We start from the raw sequence: 20,165 nt of genomic DNA on the forward strand, positions 1-20,165 counted from the left end.
TCTACTGTGGAAAGCAGGTACAACATGCAGAATGTTTTACAGCTGGTCCCAGATCAGCCTATGCCCATATATGGCTTAAGTAGGTCACATGATGTTAGAGTGTGACTCGGCAGACACACAGTTTCTCTTTGGTCAAAACAGCTGGGGAAATGCATTTCCGTGGACCAAAGTGAGCAAACAATGTCAGAAAGTGATAGGAAAATTAGTTGTCTGTCACTGTAGAGCTTTTCAGAGCAGTCAGACTTATAGTTTTGAAACGGGAGGCTTAATTGATGAAGAAGGTGAGATTTTTGAGCAAAATTTGAGCAAAATTTTGAGCAGAAAGTGTGAATGACGGACTTCCTGTTGCATTTAGGTCATAGGCACGAGTGAGCAAGTTGTAGATCTCGATGAGACGAACGCGTGCATATGTTTCTTTTCTCTGTACCACACTGTGAAGGGTGAAACAGTCCATATTAGTGGTTTTTGAGTGAAAAGTGTTTTGAGGCACATTTGATTTGACAGGAAATAACGGACTTCCTGTTGGATTTAGGTATAGGTATGTCTCTTGGTAAATTGTAGAGCTCGATGAGACGAACTCATCCATGTTGATTTTATTTCTCTGCGACATTCGTGCGGGTCGCACTGTCCATTGTAGTGTTGCAAGTGCGTTTTCAGACTTCAAATTTTAAGGGTTAATAAAATCCACACCCTGAGACTTTTGAAAAAGTTTTGAACATCGTCGGAAGAGAAGCTTGTCTTCTATTATTTGGCACCAACCTGACGTCTCCACGACAAGCGGTCTCGGAGCAGATAATTTTTAAAGGAGGAGTCATTTTTTGCCAAATTTTACACTGAAAGGGAAATAGTGGACTTCCTGTTGGGTTTAGGACATTTTTGTCAATGAGAGATTTTTAGATCTCGAGGAGACGAATGCATCCACATCGATTTGGTCTCTCTGCGACATTCCTAATGGTTGCTGTGGCTATTTTACTGTTTCTAGGTGGCGCTAGAGAGCAAATGGGGTTATGGGGTTAATTTTTTCATTATATCAAGTGGTCCACCGGTCCGGATGTCCGTGCCAAATTTGGTGAGTTTTCGTGCACGTTTAGGGGGTCAAATTAGTGCTCGAGTGCGTCAGTAAAATAATAATAATAGGGGAAACAAACGGACGAAGAACAATAGAGTCCTTGCCCTCAGGCAAGGTGGCCTCAGTTGAGGCCACCTTGCCCTCGGGCTCGGTCCCTAACTAGCTGCTGACACCCAGTATTGACTCAAAACGTACTTATGAAACACAACGAAGCCTAATTCATACTCCCTCTCTGGAGGAATCAGTCCATGTCCAGAGAAACGCTCCGCCTCACCGTGCCTCACAATCAATACTCCAAAACATAAATACTGCTTTATTTTAATAAATGTTCACAGAGTCAAAAGAACTGAAGCTACAGACATGTATTTACACTATAATACAGACATCTACAGGCCTGGACAGACAGGTGGACATCTACAGGCCTGGACAGACAGGTGGACATCTACAGGCCTGGACAGACAGGTGGACATCTACAGGCCTGGACAGACAGGTGGACATCTACAGGCCTGGACAGACAGGTGGACATCTACAGGCCTGGACAGACAGGTCACCACTGGGACAGACGGGTACGGTCGATGGAAACATGGAGTTACACTGAAGAACTGTCAGTACATCAACAGTGAAATGCAACGATCCAGACAGAGGACGTCCCGGGACACGTCTGAGGACAGGTGTGAACAGGCCGAGCTGAGTGTCCCTCTGTCCAGTCTACGTGGAGAACAGTGGCCCGGTGGAGGCGGCGGTGAAGACGGGCCCGGTGTAGAGCCCAGGACCGTCTGAAGACACCTGCAGACACATCCAACAAGGGACACACCGTGAGGACATCTGGAGAACGTGTGTGTGTGTGTGGGGTGTGTGTGTGTGTGTGTGTGTGGGGTGTGTGTGTGTGTGGGGTGTGTGTGTGTGTGTGTGTGCGTGTTACCTCTCCCAGAGCCTGCAGAGCCACAGTGGCGGCCATGGCCTTGGCGTGCTTCTTGTTGGGACTGGCAGTCTGAGGCTGGTAGTCCACTCCGTTCACCGTCACCTGGGAGACACGGGACACCACAAGGTCCATCAAGACCAGAGGGTCCATGAAGACCCGGACCAGAGGGTCCATCTGGTGTCCTGGAGGTGTCCTGGCCTCAGGACTGAGGTCCTCCCAGAGGGACTCACCTTGAAGAGGAAGTTCTTGCGGTGGTCCGGTCCGCTGTGGTGGACCATGACGAAGTCTGGCTGCATGATGCGTCTCTTGTTACACAACTCGATGAGAGCAGACACCGGGTGTTTCCCTGCACACACACACACACATTAAACACAGGAAAGGAATGCATTCTGGCCTGCCGTGTGTGTGTGTGTGTGTGTGTGTGAATACCCATCAGGTCCTTGGTTACGACCAGTCCTCCAGTCTGTTTCTGAGGCTTCTCCCCTTCAGCTACCAGCCCTGGAACACACCATCAGTGAGTGTGCAGCGGGGGCACCGTGTGTGGAGTGTGTGTACGTCGTTTTGGGCCAAACCTTTGCGGTCCACCTTGAAGTCGATCACAATGGGTTCCACGGTTCCTTCTCGGTTCCTTCCCAGACCTTCTCCGGTTCTCCAGCCCATCTTCCTCATGAGGAACTCTCCAACTCCTCCAGACACGGGAGCAGCTCTGAGGAACTGGTCCTACACACACACGCACACACACACACATAGTAAAAGTTCCCTGTAGAACCCCAGGTGGTCTCAGGTCCAGGTTCTTACCTTCTTGAGCCAGGCCTGTGGACCGCCGGAGCTCAGCTCTTCAGAACTCAGAACCTGGGCTCCAGTAGAACCGGTGAACAGACCTGGGACCGTGTTGGACTGAGCCCAGGCGTCCACCTACCGGAAGAGAACATGTCTGTTAGCAGGACGTCCCCCTGGGACCAGCAGGAGGTGGAGAACCGGAGAACCGGACCTGCTCCTGGGCCCGGCTCAGCATGCAGATGGCAGTGACGTCGTACGGGTTCTCCGCCAGACGCCTCTGAGCTCGGATCCTCTCCGTCACCGCCTGGCTGATGTCCACCGCCTGCGGGGTGAGACGGAGTGAGACGGGGTGAGACGGGCTGAACCAGACACAGAGTGAGCAGGGGGCAGACAAGCCTGACCTGGAGCTGAGGCTCTGGGAAGACGTTCTCCTCGGCTGGGTCCTCTGCTGGAGGCTCTGATCCTGCAGGAGAACCCTTTTTGGAGCTCTTCTCAGACGCCTTCTCCACAGGAACCCACTCTCCATATGCTCCATCGCCCTCCTGAGGACAATATTCAGGACATGAGCCACAGGTTCTACAGGTTCTACCAACCCAACAGACTCCACAGGTCCAACAGGTTCTACCAACCCAACAGACTCCACAGGTCCAACAGGTTCTACCAACCCAACAGGCTCTACAGGTCCAACAGGTTCTAGCAGTTCTATCAATCCAACAGGTTCTGGAGGTTCCGAAGGTGATGCAGTTTTCACAGATTCAACATGATGTGTAGGTTCTGCAGACCTTCTTCCGGTGCTGTGATCCTGAGGACACAGGGAACTCCTTGGCCATGTCTGCATCACTTCTCACTCCTGGACGGACCGTCAGGTTCTGAGGAAACACACAGGAAGTGAGGTGGAGGCTCCACTGTGTCACACAGGAAGTGAGGTGGAGGCTCCACTGTGTCACACAGGAAGTGAGGTGGAGGCTCCACTGTGTCACACTTACACTGATGCTGAAGTTGATGACTTTCTGCTCTCGTAGAGTGGATCCTGAAAAGGATTTCCCATCATCCTCTTCATCGGAGACATGAGGATGAGCCTCTGGCAGCTCGGCCGAGCTGTCTACGATCATCTGACACTTCTACAAGAAGAAGAAACACCAGAGGGTTGGAGGTGATGGTGCAGAGAGATGGAGAAGGTTGGAGGTGATGGAGAACATGCTCTCTTACATCAGTGAACTCCTTGATGCTGAGACTGTTGGCCTGCTTCTCCACCCTCCTCCTCACCTCCTCCAGAGAAGCGGCTGGCTGCTGGGTGGTGGAGGAGGAGGACGGGGGCTTGTTGGAGATGGTGGGCAGCAGAGACGACAGGGTGGACATGTTGGACAGGGCTGCGGTCACCGTGGCTGTGAGGGACACACAAAGACTTCATGTTCTAGAGGACTGAGGTCTGTGATAAAAGGCCCCATCACTGGGACTCCGTCTGGATTCTGGTCCCGTCTTCTCTGTAGAGTTTGGAGATACGGAGCGTGCGAGTCCTACCTGCCGTCATGCTGGCCATGGCGGCGTTCATGGCCATGCTGGGCAGGGCCAGAGGCAGCATGGAGGTCCTCAGGCTGGCGGGGACCGGCATCCCGGCTTTGGCACACATGGCGGCGGCGTTAGCTTTAGCAATCTCCAACAACTGCTCCTTGTCTGGAGGCAGAACAGACGTGGCATGAGACGGTGGGACTGTGAACATGTCCTCCACATGTCTCTGGAGTGTCTCTGCAGAGACGGACCCCAATGCTACGATCTACGGGGCCATATCTAGAAGGCGTCCCTCAGTGTGTGTGTGTGCGCGCGCGAGTGTGCGGTGAGTGTGCATGGTGCATGGCTCTCTGCGCAGGTCTGACCCAGGTCGCTGATCCGCTGGGGGCTGCTGCCGGCGCCGCCGTGCTTCCTGGAGGGGGATCTGTTCTTGCGCAGGATGAGTACGGGCGAGTGGCTGGGCTCTCGCTTCCAGCGGTCCCTCTGGCTGTACGTCGCTCGCTTCCGACTGCGTGACACGGAGCGAGAGCGAGACCTCCAGGAAGACCTACGACCCCTGGACCTGTAGGGGCAAACCTGTCAGTACAGACACCATTTCTACTGCCCCCTCCTTCTAGACCCCATCGCGACTGCCCGCACCCTTATGAACCCCCATCCCTATCACCCCCCGTCTTTCCAAACCCACATCCCAATCGCCCCCCCCCCACCCCTTCTTAACCCCCATCCCTATCGCGCCCCCCCCTCTTTCTGAACCCACATCGCTATCGCCCCCCCATCTTTCTGGACCCCATCCCTATCATCCCCCTATCATCCCTATTGCCTCCCGTCTTTCTAAACCCCTATCCCTATCACCCCCCCATCCCTATCGCCCCCCCGTCTGTCTGGACCGTCATTCCTTTTGCCCCCCATCTTTCTAAATCAACATCTCTATCATCCCCCGTTTGTCTGGACCCCCATCCCTATCGCCCCCTGTCTTTCTAAACCCCGATCCTTATCGCCACTGTCTTTCTGAATCCCCATCCCCATCCCTATCCCGCCCCCACCCCCTCCCCCATCTTTCTGGGCCCCCATCCCTATAGCCCCCCGTTTTTCTGAACCCCACCCCCCCACCCCAATGGACCTCCCATCTTTCTGAACCGTCATCGCTTTTGCCCCCCGTCTTTCTAAATCAACATCCCTATCATTCCCGTCTTTCTGAACCCCCATCCCCATCCACGTGTCTGGACCCCCATCCCTATCGCCCTCCGTCTTTCTGAAACCCCATCCCTATCGCCCTCCGTCTTTCTGAAACCCCATCCCTATCGCCCTCCGTCTTTCTGAAACCCCATCCCTATCACCCCCCGTCTCTCCTGCCATGGTCCCTTCCAGCCAATATACCCTACGGCCTCCAACTCTTCTGCTCTACTGCTCCTGGCCGCACTGCCCCCCTTCAGCTGCCCCCCCTCCACAGCCCGCTCCACTGCCCCCCTTCAGCTGCCCCCCCTCCACAGCCCGCTCCACTGCCCCCCTTCAGCTGCCCCCCCTCCACAGCCCGCTCCACTGCCCCCCTTCCACTGACTCCATCTCTCCTGCCCTCTTTCTTAGTCACATGTGAGATCCAGCTGAACCATTCCAAATGAAATCCCTGACTTGATTCATTCATTCTATCAAGTCAAGAGTAAACCATCTCTACCTGGATCTGGACCTCTTCCTGTGGGAGGGGCTTCTGGACCGGGTCCTCTTCCTGTAGTGGGGACTTCTGGACCGCTTCCTGTGGGAGGGGCTTTTGGACCTAGACTTTTTTCTACGGGATGAACTTTTGGATCCAGACTTCTTCCTGTGGGAGGGGCTTTTGGACCTAGACTTTTTTCTACGGGATGAACTTTTGGATCCAGACTTCTTCCTGTGGGAGGGGCTTTTGGACCTAGACTTCTTCCTGTGGGAGGGGCTTTTGGACCTAGACTTCCTCCTGTGGGAGGGGCTTTTGGACCTAGACTTCCTCCTGTGGGAGGGGCTTTTGGACCTTGATTTCTTCCTGTGGGAGGGGCTTTTGGACCTAGATTTCTTCCTGTGGGAGGGGCTTTTGGATCTGGCCCGCTTCTTATGGGAGGGGCTTTTGGATCTGGAACTCTTCCTGTGGGAAGTGCTTTTGGATCGAGACCTCTTCCTGTGGGCAGGGCTTTTTGATTTGGGCCCCTTCCTGTGGGCGGGGCTTTTAGATCTGGACCCCTTCCTGTGGGCGGGGCTTTTAGATCTGGACCCCTTCCTGTGGGCGGGGCTTTTAGATCTGGACCCCTTCCTGTGGGTGGGGCTTTTAGATCTGGAACCCTTTCTGTGGGTGGGGCTTTTGATTTGGACCCCTTCCTGTGGGTGGGGCTTTTAGATCTGGACCCCTTCTTGTGGGTGGGGCTTTTAGATCTGGAACCCTTTCTGTGGGTGGGGCTTTTTGATTTGGACCCCTTCCTGTGGGTGGGGCTTTTAGATCTGGAACCCTTCCTGTGGGTGGGGCTTTTAGATCTGGACCCCTTCCGTTGGGCGGGGCTTTTAGATCTGGACCCCTTTCGGTGGGCAGGACTTTTAGATCGGGACCCCTTCCGTTGGGCGGGGCTTTTAGATCGGGACCCCTTCCTATGGGTGGGGCTTTTAGATCGGGACCCCTTCCTATGGGTGGGGCTTTTGGACCGAGATCCTCTCCTGGAGCTCCTATGTAGAGACCTGGATCTCCTCCTCTTCTTGGAGGACTTTGCATCTTTGCTCCGATGAGGAGACCTGGAGGGTTTCCGGCTTTTTTTCACAAGCGGGGGGGTCTGGGGGGCTTCCTGTCCCGTGGTGCACTCAGGGTCATTTGATGCAGGTACCAAGGTGGATAAACCTGGATGAAGACCAGACAGAGATCAGGGTCAGGCAGTTGGGGAAAAATAACAAAGCTCAAGTACTGCCTGGTTCACTGGTGGGAAAGTAGCTAGACAGTTAGCTTAGCCGCCTGCTTCAGTTAGCTGTTAGCTTGTTAGCTTCACCACCTGTTCAGTCAGCTGTTTTTATACCGAGTTGTTTGTGCAAGGCGATAGAAGATTAGACAATATCGGGAAAAACAATATTAGCACTGTCCTTTCTGGAAAGAAGCCCGCCCCTTCGCGCTCGTTGCAATAGCAACGTAAACACACCATCATGGCGTCGGACTCTTTGGAACCTGGTGGCGGTATGCACCTAAGTTGTTGGTCGCCACTTGCCATTGTTCCAAAGAAGAAGAAGAAGACGGCGTTGGACTCAAGAGAAGCGGTCGAAGAACAAGAGGATATTGTTACCAAAAAACCGTACTAATGGGTCAGTCATATGGCGCTGGTTTTGGATTCAAGGTTGGAGATGCTGAGCAGAAACATGTTTTGCCGGAAATCTGTTCCAACAAAGTCCTCCAGCACGACCAACTTGTATCATCGTTTAGAGCAGCAGTTTTCAAAGTGTGAGGCATGCCTCCCCTGGGGGGCGCCAGAGGGCTTCAGGGGAGGCGCGGCGACAGAAAAGAATTCTTCAAGTTGTGTGTGTGCTGTTATGTTGAAGTGGCGCTCTTATTGTTGAAGATGTCTGCACTTCCTTCTTGCTCCTACGTCCCGCTGCTGAAGCGTTTATGGTGATGGAGCATCATTGATGGTGTATGTTATGTTCCAAGTGATGTTAAAGGACCTATATCATTCAAAATCCACTTTTTTTAAGGTTTTCAGCATGCCACAAAGTTGATTTCCCTTTAAATCCACCCCCAAAATGTTATTTGACTTCATCCACGCATGTCTGAGTAATCTCTTTCAGTCTGCTGCTTTCTACAGCAGCCCCTCCCTTCGGGTAGAAAACACCTCGTTTGAAACTCTTCAAACCTAAGTACGTCACAAAAGTTGACAGGCTCATTTTCCTTCCACAAAATCTGTAAAATGTGCAATATTATTCACCACTACCTCTTATGTTTCATCTTCTAGAAGCTGGTCATGGTTTGTTCCAAGAATCTTTTTACACAAAAACATTTGCACTGTTGGACATTTGCACAAGTTAATGTTTGAATTGCATTCAGGAGGAGGAGGCATACTGTTTGATTTAAAAATGCTCTCCCTCAGTAGATAAAAGCTTTTTGTCAAACAGCAAGCTGACCTGTTATTTTTGGTTTGTATCTTTTTGTTTTCTATTCATATTTTGCTCTTTACATTACTTTAATGCTGACAGCCTGTTACACTGTGAAGAAAGGCATTTATCTTAAAATAACATGGTTTATTGAAATTGGTGCATTTATGCCCATGTTCTGCTGTGGCTACACATTTAAAGTGAGGGTTGGCGATCTGAATGAGATCCATGTTTTTAAATACTGGTTAAAATGATCTTTATGACCTGATGGGAAACAATTCATGGCGTGTTTTTAAAGTAGTTTGGAAAATATCTGCTCTCTACAGCAGGAGTAAAATGGGAAAAACAGCAACCAATAGTCTTGCCGGGACACCTTTTTTTAAACCAATCAAATCCCTTCGCCGTTCAACCTGCCCCCTGCGTGTACATGTCAATGGCGTGCACTGATCCTGGTTCAGTGCGCGTGTAGAAGGACGGAGCGTCGTTGCAGAATGGCGGAGAAGAATGTTTGGAGCTTTACTTACCGTTGAGAGCGCCAGAACTTGGCGTAGTATAAATAAAGAAAAACGAAGAAACGAAGCGCTGAGGACAGGTTATGCCAGGAACGCACTGAACGCGGAAGGGCCGTGCGCCGTGAACGTCTCCACGTCTCCGCTCCCAACGGGAGCTCCTCCAATGGGGTGGAAGCTGGGCGGAGCCTTGGGGAGATGCTACATTCGTGCTAGTTTTCCAAGATCGCCAACCCTAGCTTTAAAGTGTCTTTGTCAGGAAAAGTGCCTTTGTGACTTTTTTTACCTATGGCTTTGACCAAGAACATCTTATCTTCATCTTAACAGATTATTATTAATTCACTGAAAACCATATCGCAATATATCATATCAAGATTCAGCTGAAAAATATTGAGATATAAATTTTTATCCACATCATCCAGCCCTACCTGTTAGCTTAGCCACCTGCTTCAATAAGCTGTTAGCGTTAGCTTAGCCACCTGTTTCAGTCTGTTGTTAGCTTAGCCACCTGCTTCAGCCAGCTGCTAGCTTGTTAGCATAGCCACCTGCTTCAGTAAGCTGTCAGCGTGTTAGCTTAGCCATCTGCTTCAGTCTGCTGTTAGCTTGTTAGCTTAGCCACCTGTTCAGTCAGCTGTTAGCGTGTTAGCTTAGCCACCTGTTCAGTCTGTTGTTAGCTTAGCCACCTGCTTCAGCCAGCTGCTAGCTTGTTAGCATAGCCACCTGCTTCAGTAAGCTGTCAGCGTGTTAGCTTAGCCATCTGCTTCAGTCTGCTGTTAGCATGTTAGCTTAGCCACCTGTTCAGTCAGCTGCTAGCTTGTTAGCATAGCCACCTGTTCAGTCAGCTGTTAGCGTGTTAGCTTAGCCACCTGCTTCAGTCAGCTGCTAGCTTGTTAGCTTAGCCACCTGCTCAGTCAGCTGTTAGCGTGTTAGCTTAGCCACCTGCTCAGTCAGCTGCTAGCTTGTTAGCTTAGCCACCTGTTCAGTCAGCTGTTAGCGTGTTAGCTTAGCCACCTGTTCAGTCAGCTGCTAGCTTGTTAGCTTAGCCACCTGTTCAGTCAGCTGTTAGCGTGTTAGCTTAGCCACCTGTTCAGTCAGCTGTTAGCGTGTTAGCTTAGCCACCTGCTCAGTCAGCTGTTAGCGTGTTGGCTTAGCCACCTGCTTCAGTCAGCTGCTAGCTTGTTAGCTTAGCCACCTGCTCAGTCAGCTGTTAGTGTGTTAGCTTAGCCACCTGTTCAGTCAGCTGTTAGCGTGTTAGCTTAGCCACCTGTTCAGTCAGCTGTTAGCATGTTAGCTTAGCCACCTGTTCAGTCAGCTGTTAGCATGTTAGCTTAGCCACCTGTTCAGTCAGCTGTTAGCGTGTTAGCTTAGCCACCTGTTCAGTCAGCTGCTAGCTTGTTAGCTTAGCCACCTGTTCAGTCAGCTGTTAGCATGTTAGCTTAGCCACCTGTTCAGTCAGCTGCTAGCTTGTTAGCTTAGCCACCTGTTCAGTCAGCTGTTAGCGTGTTAGCTTAGCCACCTGTTCAGTCAGCTGTTAGCGTGTTAGCTTAGCCACCTGTTCAGTCAGCTGTTAGCGTGTTAGCTTAGCCACCTGTTCAGTCAGCTGTTAGCGTGTTAGCTTAGCCACCCGCTCCAGCCACTGCTGGCTCATGTGACGGTATGCACTGCTCCCATTAACAGTGTTCTTTCTCCTCCACAGCAGCTACCTTGTAGTTCCGCTCGCTCCTCAGTTCCCTCGCTGTGGTCGGGCCTTGGAACCACCGTGGGAGTCTCCGGATCCCCCGGTGCATGCTGGGTAGACTGCGAGGGTCCGTCTGCAGCTGGCTTGTTCTCACAGGGACTGGTAGAGAAAATGCAGCTTTATTCACGATGCACTTCAAAAACAGCCACAGCTGGAGCCAGGGTTTCCACACCGGACAACGTGACCGGCAGGTTTTCAATTTACCGGACAAGCGCTTGATTTCCCAGTCAAATATTATCGGGGGTGTGTGTGTGTGTGTGTGTGTATATATATATACACACACACACACACACACACACACAAAGTCTACTCACCTGCAAAGCAAGAATGTAAAAAAAAAAATCTATTCCTGTTATTAAGGGGGGGAGGGGGTGTATTTTCAACCGATGTAAACTTTGTCGCTCTACGTGACAAAGCCATTCAAAAACACAAATAATTTGGTCCTAGAAACATTTTTTCTATCTTCAAAATAAAGTTGTGTTTGCAAAAACTGATTGTAAAACCCTGCACTGTGTCAATGAGTGAGGAGTCAGACCGCGGCGTCCCAGTAATGACGGTCAGGATCCACACCTTAACAGCGACTATGACATCTGGCTCTACAGCTCTGACCCTTCTCCTCCAAACTATTTTGTTTACTAAAAGAGTCTTTGAGTTTCGGGGGACTTCCGGGTTAGATGGAGTAGAAGGACGTGCTGCAGAGAAGCTCCCAGCATAGATTCAATAACTTCGTGAAAAGACTCGTTATTCTAGCAGAAAGTGAATGTTTAGGTAGATAGAAAGAAGCCGAAATAAAGACTCGACAGACAAAAGCCACAATGCCGAAGACTCAAGACAAAAACAGCTCCGTCGCCAAAGATAGCAAAGTAGCATCACAAGCTAGCGCTAACTCATGCGGAGCTACGGGACAACCTGGAACGAGCACAACGCCCGGAGAGCTACTTGAAGCGATAAAAGAGCTCAAACACGAGCTGAAGAAAGACAACGATAACTTGAGAAAGGACATTAATTCCTTTCACACAGAAGTGAGTGGTAAACTCGATGGTCTGGCCGAAGAGATGCAAGGGCTGAGGGAGCGAGTGGGCGAGATGGAGACACGAGTGGGGCAAGTGGAGGACCTGGCCGTGGAAATGACCGAAGCGCTCACAACAGTTATAAAGCGTCAGAAAACTCTACAACAAAAACTCACAGATTTGGAGTCCAGATCAAGAAGAAATAACATTTGCATCTTTGGCGTCACAGAGGGTGCAGAGGGAAGTTCCGTGATGCGCTTCGTCTCAGACCTTCTCAAACGTGAGCTGCCACTACCGACAGACATGGACCTAAAGATACAACGGGCTCATCGTTCCCTCGGCCCGAAACCAAAACCAGAGGCCCCCCCAAGACCCCTTATCATTAACTTTCAGGAATTCACTACTAAAGAAACTGTGTTAAGAGAAGCCTGGCAACCGCCCGCTGTTTTTTGATCATGACTACGCTGCAGAGATCGTACAGAAGCGTAGGGAATACAACGAGATAAAGAAATGCTTGAAGACAAATGGCATACGTTTCCAGACCCCTTACACCAACATGAGAATCCACTGGGACAGCGGAGTCCGGATCTACACTAGCGCCCATGAAGCGGGGCGGAGCTGCAGAGACGGGGCTACAGTGTGGAAATGCCTGCCGTGATGGATGAGGACCCCGGCGTGTCCCGGCTGAAAGAGCTACCGGGCTGGCAGCGACCGGGCAGGAACCCACGAGGAACGGCACCTACTGCGGCTGAAAGAGTTAAGGAGAAACTTGGGGAGTTCCAGAGGAGCCCCTCAGAGTGACAGGAAAGTCGGCTTTGGGAGTAGTAACATGATGATCCTGTAATTCACTTTTTGGATTAACACCTTTGAGCTGGGAGCGGCTCCAGGGACAGGACTGAGACCGTTGGACACATAGGTTGGTAGTAGTTTTACTACTAAGCCCTCTAATAGGGCCCTTTCTGTACGACAGGATTTACCCGCTCCCAGCTCAAAGGTGACATGGAGGAGGAGAGAAATCTGCTCCTCCTTTGGAGTTCCAAGTATTCCGGTTTTGTTCAAGTCAGTTGTTCTGTTGATACTGTTACTGTTTTTTCTTTGTATGTGGGGCGATTGATCTTTTGTTTTCTTCTTCTCTCACCCTTTTATTTTAAATGAGTGTGACACATAACATAATATCGTTAAATGTGAACGGCCTAGGTAACCCCATAAAGCGAAGTAAAGTTATAGCAAAACTGAGAAAGGCTAAACCAAGTGTTGTGTTCTTGCAAGAAACACATATATCAAAAAAAGAACATGAAAAGTTTAAAAGCTGGGCTATGTGAACTATTTTTTACAGCTCATGTAAGAACAGTAGGAGAAGAGGTGTAATAACATTGCTACCTAATTGTGTTAATTTTGAGTTAATCAAAGAGGAAACCGACAGAGAGGGTAGGTGTGTGATTGTCAAAGGAAGGACAGACGGTGCTTTGGTCTCTCTAATGTATACCTGCCACCAGAGAGTGACAAAACATTTCTAAAATCTGTCTTTGACCAAATTGAATCAGTGAGTGAGGGAATCGCACTCTGTGCAGGAGATTGGAACATCATTTTAAACTATAATATGGATACAACAAGTACTAAAAGACACAAATACAACTTGTCCAAAAGCCTGAATATGTTAATTAAGGGATGCAGCCTGTTTGATGTGTGGAGGGACCTCCATCCACTAGAGAGGGACTTTACTCATTATTCAGCAACTCACAAAGTACACTCCAGAATAGATTACTTTCTGATGAACATTACAGACAGACACAGGGTGAAAGAAAGTACCATACAGACTGCAGACGCATCGGACCATAACGCAGTCTATTTAACCATACACCTGGACAACACAAACAAAAAACTCTGTGGAGAATGAATTTAGGAATTCTTAACAATATGGCAACTGTGGAAGATATAAAGAGAGAAATTAAAGAATGTATTAATATAAATAGAGATGACGAGGTTGACCCAACAATAGTCTGGGACACTGTCAAAGCAGTAATGAGAGGTAATCTGATCTCAAGGACATCCTACATACATAAAATGAAAAAGCTTAAATAAGACAAATCACAACAACAGTTAAGGATATTAGAAAAACAGCAACAGACAGATCATAGCGTTGAACTGCTAGAACAAATAAAAATAATAAGAAAAGACAGACAATATGGCATCTGAAGAGATGGAAAAGAAATTACGATTTACAAAACAAATATTCTATGAATCTGGACCCAAAGCTACAAAGATTCTAGCAAAGCGCCTCAGAACACAAAAAATCAAACACTCAGTACACAAAATTAGAGATCTAACCAGCAATAAAATAATACATGAACCAGACATCATTCAAAAGACCTTTAAAGATTACTATAAAATGCTGTATTCGTCATCTGAGAATATAAACAAAACGGAGATTAAAAACTATCTGTTAAACCTGGATCTCCCCTCTTTGGGTATTAACCAAAATGAAACTCTAACGTCTCCAATAACACAACAAGAGCTGGACGAAGCCATCAGTAAACTGAAAACTAACAAAAGTCCTGGGAGTGATGGATACCCGGGTGAGTGGTGCAGGACCTTCAGGCAAGAGGTTTCCTCACTGAGGCTGGAGTCCTTTAACTGGACACTCCAACATGCTAAGATCCCCCCTCCTGGAGGGAAGCGGTAATATCTGTAATCCCCAAAGAAGGTCGAAATAAAGAGCACTGTGAGTCATACCGACCAATCTCTGTTCTTAATGTTGATTACAAAGTATTTACTTCAATCATATCCAGAAGACTGGAATGTTTACTACCAGAATTGATAGACTGGGACCAGACGGGTTTCATTAAAGGCCGACAAACCCAAGATAATATTAGAAGGACAATACAGCTAATAGACACAATTCACAAACAAAAAATAAGTGCAATCTTAATCAGCCTTGACGCAGAGAAGGCCTTTGATCGAGTCAGCTGGCCCTTTCTTTTCTCTGTGCTGGAGAGGACGGGTTTCAGCAGTCAGTTTGTCAAATGTACCCAATCTCTCTATGATGAGCCAACTGCCAGAATTAAGATCAATGGCACCTTCACAGATAGATTTTCACTTTTTAGAGGCACTCGGCAGGGATGCTGTCTGAGCCCAACTTTGTTTGCTCTCTTCATAGAGCCACTGGCCCAAGAAATCAGACAGAATGACGAACTTGAAGGAATTACAATGGCAGAAGAAGAACATAAAATAGGACTATTTGCTGACGATATTATCTTATGCTTAAAGAACCCAGACTCAGTATTTCCTAAACTTATGTCAGTTTTGGATAATTATGGTCTGAAGTCTGGCTACAAACTTAACATAAATAAAACACAGGTTCTCTGTGTGAACTACACTCCAAGCAGCTTCATCAAACAGAAATATAAATTAAAATGGGATTTGCAAAGTATAAAATATCTTGGAATCTTTATTACACAAAATCCAAGTAAACTCTATGAAATAAATAATAAAATTAATGACAACATACAGAAAGACCTTTCAAAATGGCTGTCAATAACTTTAGATTTTAGCTCAAGAATTGAGGTAATAAAACTGAACATACGACCGAGACTGCTGTACCTATTCCTATCTCTACCAGTTGGAATCCCAGACTCCCAATTTATGGCACGGGATAAGCAAATATCACGATTTATTTGGGGGGGGCAAAAGACCCAGAGTCAAATTCAAAACACTCCAACTGGAGAAACAAAGAGGCGGCCTTGCATTGCCCAATTTCAGACAATAGTTTTATGCTGCTCATTTGAAATACATGTTATGTTGGTGCTGTCCAGAATATTACGCCAAATGGAAGAAAACAGAGCTCACCCAGGGCAGATACCTACCTCAGTCCAGGCTAGGAGACAAGTACTACAGATACCAGGAAGACGACAGCTTTACTGTCTCTGAAACACTGAAAACCTGGTCGGACATAGTTAGAAAATATAAATTAGAAGGAGACTGTAGGTTATTGCTATGGCCCTCGCAGACAATTCTTCTCTTACCAGGACAAACTGACAAAACCTTTACAACATGGATAGATAGGGGCATCACAGCCATATTCACACTGACCGAAGGGAACACTTTAAGCCTTTTGAAAGTGTTAAAAACAAATTTAAACATAAAGACCTGTTTCGTTACCTACAACTGCAACACTTTTTTGATTCACAAGTAAGATCAGGTTTATCACCAGAAAACAATGTGCTGGTTAAAATGATGATGGATGCCTACGAGGGAATGCCTTCCAGAGCTGTCTCTAAACTGTATGCCTGTTTACAGAAATGTAATGGTAATACCTCACTCTATATAAAATCTAAATGGGAAGACGAGTTACAGACTGAAATTTCAGAGTGTGATTGGCATTTAATATGTAAAACGCAACACAGTTCCACAAGCTCGAAACGCTGGAGAGAATTTGGCTGGAAAAATCTGACACGACTCTTTATCACGCCACTAATTAAAAGCAAACAGACTGGATTTCAACAAAAATGTTGGAGACAATGTGGACACTACAATGCCAATCACAGTCATATTTTCTGGTCATGTGCCAAATTGCAGCCTTTCTGGGATGACAGTATTGGACTTCTGGAGGACATCTTAAGATATAAGGTTCCCAGGGACCCACGAGTTCTATATCTGGGGTTGATCCCAGAAGGAGTTATCAAGAAAGAAGACAGGTATCTCTTCAAAATAATGATTGTTGCCTATAAGAAGGCTATCACTAGAAACTGGTTAAAAAATGATGTCCCACAAACAAGGCACTGGACGGCCATGATGGAGGAGATCTATGCAATGGAGAAAATGACTTTTCATCTGCGAATCAAAGCAGGTGACTTCGCACAAAAATGGAGGAAATGGACAACATTCAGAAACAAAGATAGTGCTCACTCAACTGACTGAGAACTTGTATGCCCCCTTTTGTATTACTTTACGTCTTTTGTTTATTTTTGTTCCTGTTGTATCAGTACAAACAAAACTAAATAAAGAGTTAAAAAAAAAAAGTCTTTAAGTTTCACCAGTTTCCCCGTGTCTCCCGTTGTATTGTTGTTGTGCTGCGCGCTTTGTCGGAGTAATGAAACACTGCTACAAGTTTAGTTCCACCTGAAAAAAAAACTTTTGTTCCACATAGATGAGGCTTATTCATAAAAGAGAAAATTCGGGGTTTTATTGTTTTTTTAATAAAATGAGGTGGAAATTGCCTTTTTGAATTCAATTTTTGCTTGGAGGGAACATTCAAATAAAAATTGAGCTTGGAGGGAATATTTTTCACCGGACATTTTGACCGGTGGTGTTAAAATATGTCGGACTTCGGCTGATTTTACCGGTCAAAGTCCAGCAATTACCGGAAAACGGAAACCCTGGCTGGAGCAGACCGCTGGACAAACGTACACATGAGAACCGAAAAGCACTTAAAGGAATACAATAAAATATCTGCAATAAATAGGAACGGAGTCGAAAACTGGGTTAGAATAAATGTTTATGGTCGTATCCTCAAAACATTGGAGTGCTCTATGAGCAGCGTTCCTCTCACCTGCAGGTGCTCCTCTGGGGACTGGGACACCTCTGAGTGGAAGGGGACGGAGCGGAGCCCTGATGGTTCTCACCGGACAGGACTTTAGTGGAGCCGTCCTGATCACAAGCAGATCAGTCAGTCACACACAGACAGGAAGTGGGCTGTGTGCTTCTCTTCACGCTTTAGGCCAGTTCTACAGGTTCTAAACTCTCTTCTATCCATGTTCTGGGTAGTTGCAACTGTCCTGCAGGACCCAGGAGGAGGACACCTCTCTCACCTGTTTGGGGATGATGTCTGGAAGGTCCTCTGGTCTTCTCAGGGACGGGTTCTCAAGGTTCTCCTGCTGCTTCCCGTCAGAGTCCGAGGACTGTTCATCTTTCCTCCTCTTCCTCTTTTTCTTCTTCTTCTTCTTCCCCGCGGAGTGATTTCTGCTGCTTCTGTCTCCATCTTCACCTGGAGGACAAGGACATGTGTCCTCAGAGGCTGGACCTCCAGTGAGGACATGTGTCCTCAGAGGCTGACCTCCTGGACTCTCAGACACTCACCTGCCTCCCTGGAGGTCTGCGGAGACGCTCCTCTTCTAGGAGACAGAGACAAACCAGAGTGAGACAGTGAGGACGCAGACCTCCGGTGGGAGGTCCAGAATGATGAAGAAGATGTCTCACCTGTCCTGTCGTCTCCGCCCTCTCTCTCCGTCCGTCCCAGACTCCGAGCCACTCTCTCTCTCTCGGTTCTTCTTCTTTTTCTTTTTGCTCTTGTGTTTCTTCTGCTTCTTGTGTTTCTTGTGAGCGTGTCCCGTTTCCGGACAGGGTTCTGGACCTGTCCCCGGTTCTGGAGCTGGAGCCGCTGCCTGAGCCGGACCCTGAGCCGGACCCTGAGCCGGACCCTGAGACGGACCCTGAGCCGGACCCTGAGCCGGACCCTGCTCCGCTCCGTCCTCCGCAGCGTCTGCACTCACGCTGCTGGAGCAAACAGAGGCAGCACAGACACAGAGCTAATGTTAGCCGCGTTAGCTTCAGCCTGCAGCCACTGAGCCGCCACCTCTCCCACAACACAATCACCGAAAACGAGCACGAGTCAAAGATGTGTCTTTGAGAAAAGTGGAAGACACCCACCCGCTGTCCACTCCGTCCACTCTGTCCTCCTTCTGGTCAGCAATCTCTCGGATTTTGTTCAGAATAAAGTCCTGGAAGATGTGCTCTATGCCGGCCGCCATGTTTCTGCGTGCGCGCTATCGGGGTTCCGGGTCATGGCGTAGTGACGCCAGGACGTCAGCCAATCACCGCGCTGTTGCGTCAACACAGGCAGAGGGGCTCAGCCAATCAGCTACGAGGAACACGCACAGACATATGTGACTAGAGATAGTAATGCATAGGTACATCCAGACACATACACATAGAAGTGGACAAATTAAATATTAAATATCAAAAATTAAATGCTGAAGTAGACAGAGACAGAGGCGTGTAAATAAGAACATATATAATGTAGCTGTACGAGCACGGACTCGTCATGACTTTCTTAGCCTTTCGGAGCCGTTGTAGTAGCGCAGCCGCCATGTTGGATGAGGATTGAATGCACACGGCTACTCAGCAGATTGCAACGCCGCCATCTTGGATGAGGATTATAGGACGTGTGTTTGTGGACGTTACGACATTCAAATAACTAAACCTCAGTAAATTTACAACACACTTTCATCTTGCTTGGTTTGTTCAAAGAAGCAGAGATTTAATTATGATCCAAGATGATTTTGCATGTGTTCTGTCTGACAATTAATGGAAAATAATCTTAGACACGTGTATTGAATAAACGACTCATTAAATCATCACATTCCGTCAGATGGTCAAATATTTATTTCATAATACAACCATGTCAGTAGTAAGTCTTTCATAAATGAGGACCAAGTAAAAAACTAGCTAAACTGACAAAACTCAAGTCATCTCTTCCAGAGGGGGTGAAACATCTGGTTCAGGAGCCAGATCCAGTCCAGGGATCCCCAACAGCAGTGTCCAGGACTTCACAGGTATAGATCCAGGCTCTGTTTCCACGGAAACTGAGACAGAGTCAGAGTGTTTCAGAAAAGCTATGTTTCACCAGTTTCCGGAGAAAGAGCATTTTCTAAAACTTCATTTTTCTACAATTCCAAAAAGACTGAGTACACTCCAACCCCCCAAAAAGGTGTGTTTCCATGGAGACAGAGGGGCTCACGAATAAAAATTTTCTGCTTTCACAAGAAAACAATGTGTGAATGGGACCTACAAGTTGCTGTGACCCCTGGACTGTGACCTTTGACCTCTCCTGTGGAGCCAGCACTGTGAAGCCTCTTCACAGGATTCAGAAACTCTTTACAGACCAACATTCCTGTTTCCACAAACTTCTACTCCTCAACTGTTTTTATTGGCTGATACACACAGTGAGAAGAACGGACAGACGGACGCACACACACACACACAAAAAAACATCTAGCATGTGTGATGGAGCATTCCATCCGGCAGGGGAGGCATGGCGGGGCATTCCATCTGGTGGAGAAATCATGACGGAACATTCCATCTGGGGGAGGAACCACGACAGAGCATTCCATTTCAGGGAGGAACCATGACGGAACATTCCCTCCAGCAGGGGAGCCATGAAGAAGCGTTCCAAGAAGAGAAGTCGGGAGGATGCTGCATTCAGGTCCCGTGGGAAGAAAGTGGGAGTGTCGACGGCCTGTTTTCCCACAGGAAGTGGATGCACCATGTGAGGCTGGAGGCCCCGCCCACTCCCCGCTGCGGTCCAAGCTGAGGTTCTCCCCCCCCTCACTGCTCCCCTTGGGGGGCGAAGTCCGGCCGGCGGGTCTGCACGATGCGGGGCCGCTGGGGGCGGGGCTTGTCGTCGCCGTCGCTGTCGTCGGGGGCGGAGCTGTCGCCGCGCTCGTCCTCGCACACGTGCACCACCACGCTGGGGGTGGTGGGCGTGGCCGTGTGGAGCTCGTACTTGTCTCCTGAGCAAGACACACGGGGCAGAGTGAGGGCGGAG

General features: G+C 48.5%; 3 protein-coding genes across 5 annotated transcripts in view; all 3 read right to left on the reverse strand.

Moving 5' to 3' along the window:
- Positions 1 to 1,362: 1,362 nt before the first annotated feature.
- On the reverse strand, positions 1,363 to 10,662 carry sonb (SON DNA and RNA binding protein b). Its single transcript, XM_030087111.1, has 16 exons — positions 10,579 to 10,662; positions 6,157 to 6,635; positions 5,953 to 6,123; positions 4,646 to 4,842; positions 4,293 to 4,445; positions 3,981 to 4,156; positions 3,758 to 3,892; positions 3,554 to 3,640; positions 3,173 to 3,313; positions 2,983 to 3,093; positions 2,790 to 2,906; positions 2,564 to 2,711; positions 2,421 to 2,489; positions 2,222 to 2,337; positions 1,992 to 2,093; positions 1,363 to 1,855 (listed from the first exon to the last, which is right to left on the reverse strand). The coding sequence occupies exons 1-16, from the start codon at positions 10,660 to 10,662 to the stop codon at positions 1,778 to 1,780; spliced, it is 2,364 nt and encodes a 787-aa protein (XP_029942971.1). The 3' UTR covers positions 1,363 to 1,777.
- A 2,276-nt stretch (positions 10,663 to 12,938) lies between these two features.
- LOC115385069 (H/ACA ribonucleoprotein complex subunit 4-like) lies at positions 12,939 to 18,392 on the reverse strand. Of its 2 annotated transcripts, XR_003931024.1 has the most exons (7): positions 18,269 to 18,392; positions 17,819 to 18,115; positions 17,699 to 17,733; positions 17,431 to 17,606; positions 17,172 to 17,269; positions 15,487 to 15,562; positions 12,939 to 14,309 (listed from the first exon to the last, which is right to left on the reverse strand). XR_003931024.1 is itself a non-coding variant. In XM_030087158.1 (6 exons), the coding sequence occupies exons 1-6, from the start codon at positions 18,367 to 18,369 to the stop codon at positions 15,538 to 15,540; spliced, it is 732 nt and encodes a 243-aa protein (XP_029943018.1). In that variant the 5' UTR covers positions 18,370 to 18,392; the 3' UTR covers positions 15,291 to 15,537. The 2 variants fall into 2 exon arrangements, 1 of the variants encoding a protein (XP_029943018.1); XM_030087158.1 differs by lacking the exon at positions 12,939 to 14,309 and having other exon boundaries at positions 15,291 to 15,562.
- Positions 18,393 to 18,985: 593 nt separating this feature from the next.
- Positions 18,986 to 20,165, reverse strand: part of rcan1b (regulator of calcineurin 1b) — a 9,225-nt gene continuing 8,045 nt past the window's right edge. For both annotated transcript variants that reach the window (XM_030087155.1, XM_030087153.1), the window contains one exon: positions 18,986 to 20,130. In XM_030087155.1, the coding sequence (XP_029943015.1) occupies positions 19,946 to 20,130 (185 nt within the window). In that variant the 3' untranslated portion in view covers positions 18,986 to 19,945. The remainder of the gene's footprint in view (positions 20,131 to 20,165) is intronic.

Source organism: Salarias fasciatus, unplaced genomic scaffold, assembly GCF_902148845.1.
Source record: "Salarias fasciatus unplaced genomic scaffold, fSalaFa1.1, whole genome shotgun sequence".
NCBI classification, from domain to species: domain Eukaryota; kingdom Metazoa; phylum Chordata; class Actinopteri; order Blenniiformes; family Blenniidae; genus Salarias; species Salarias fasciatus.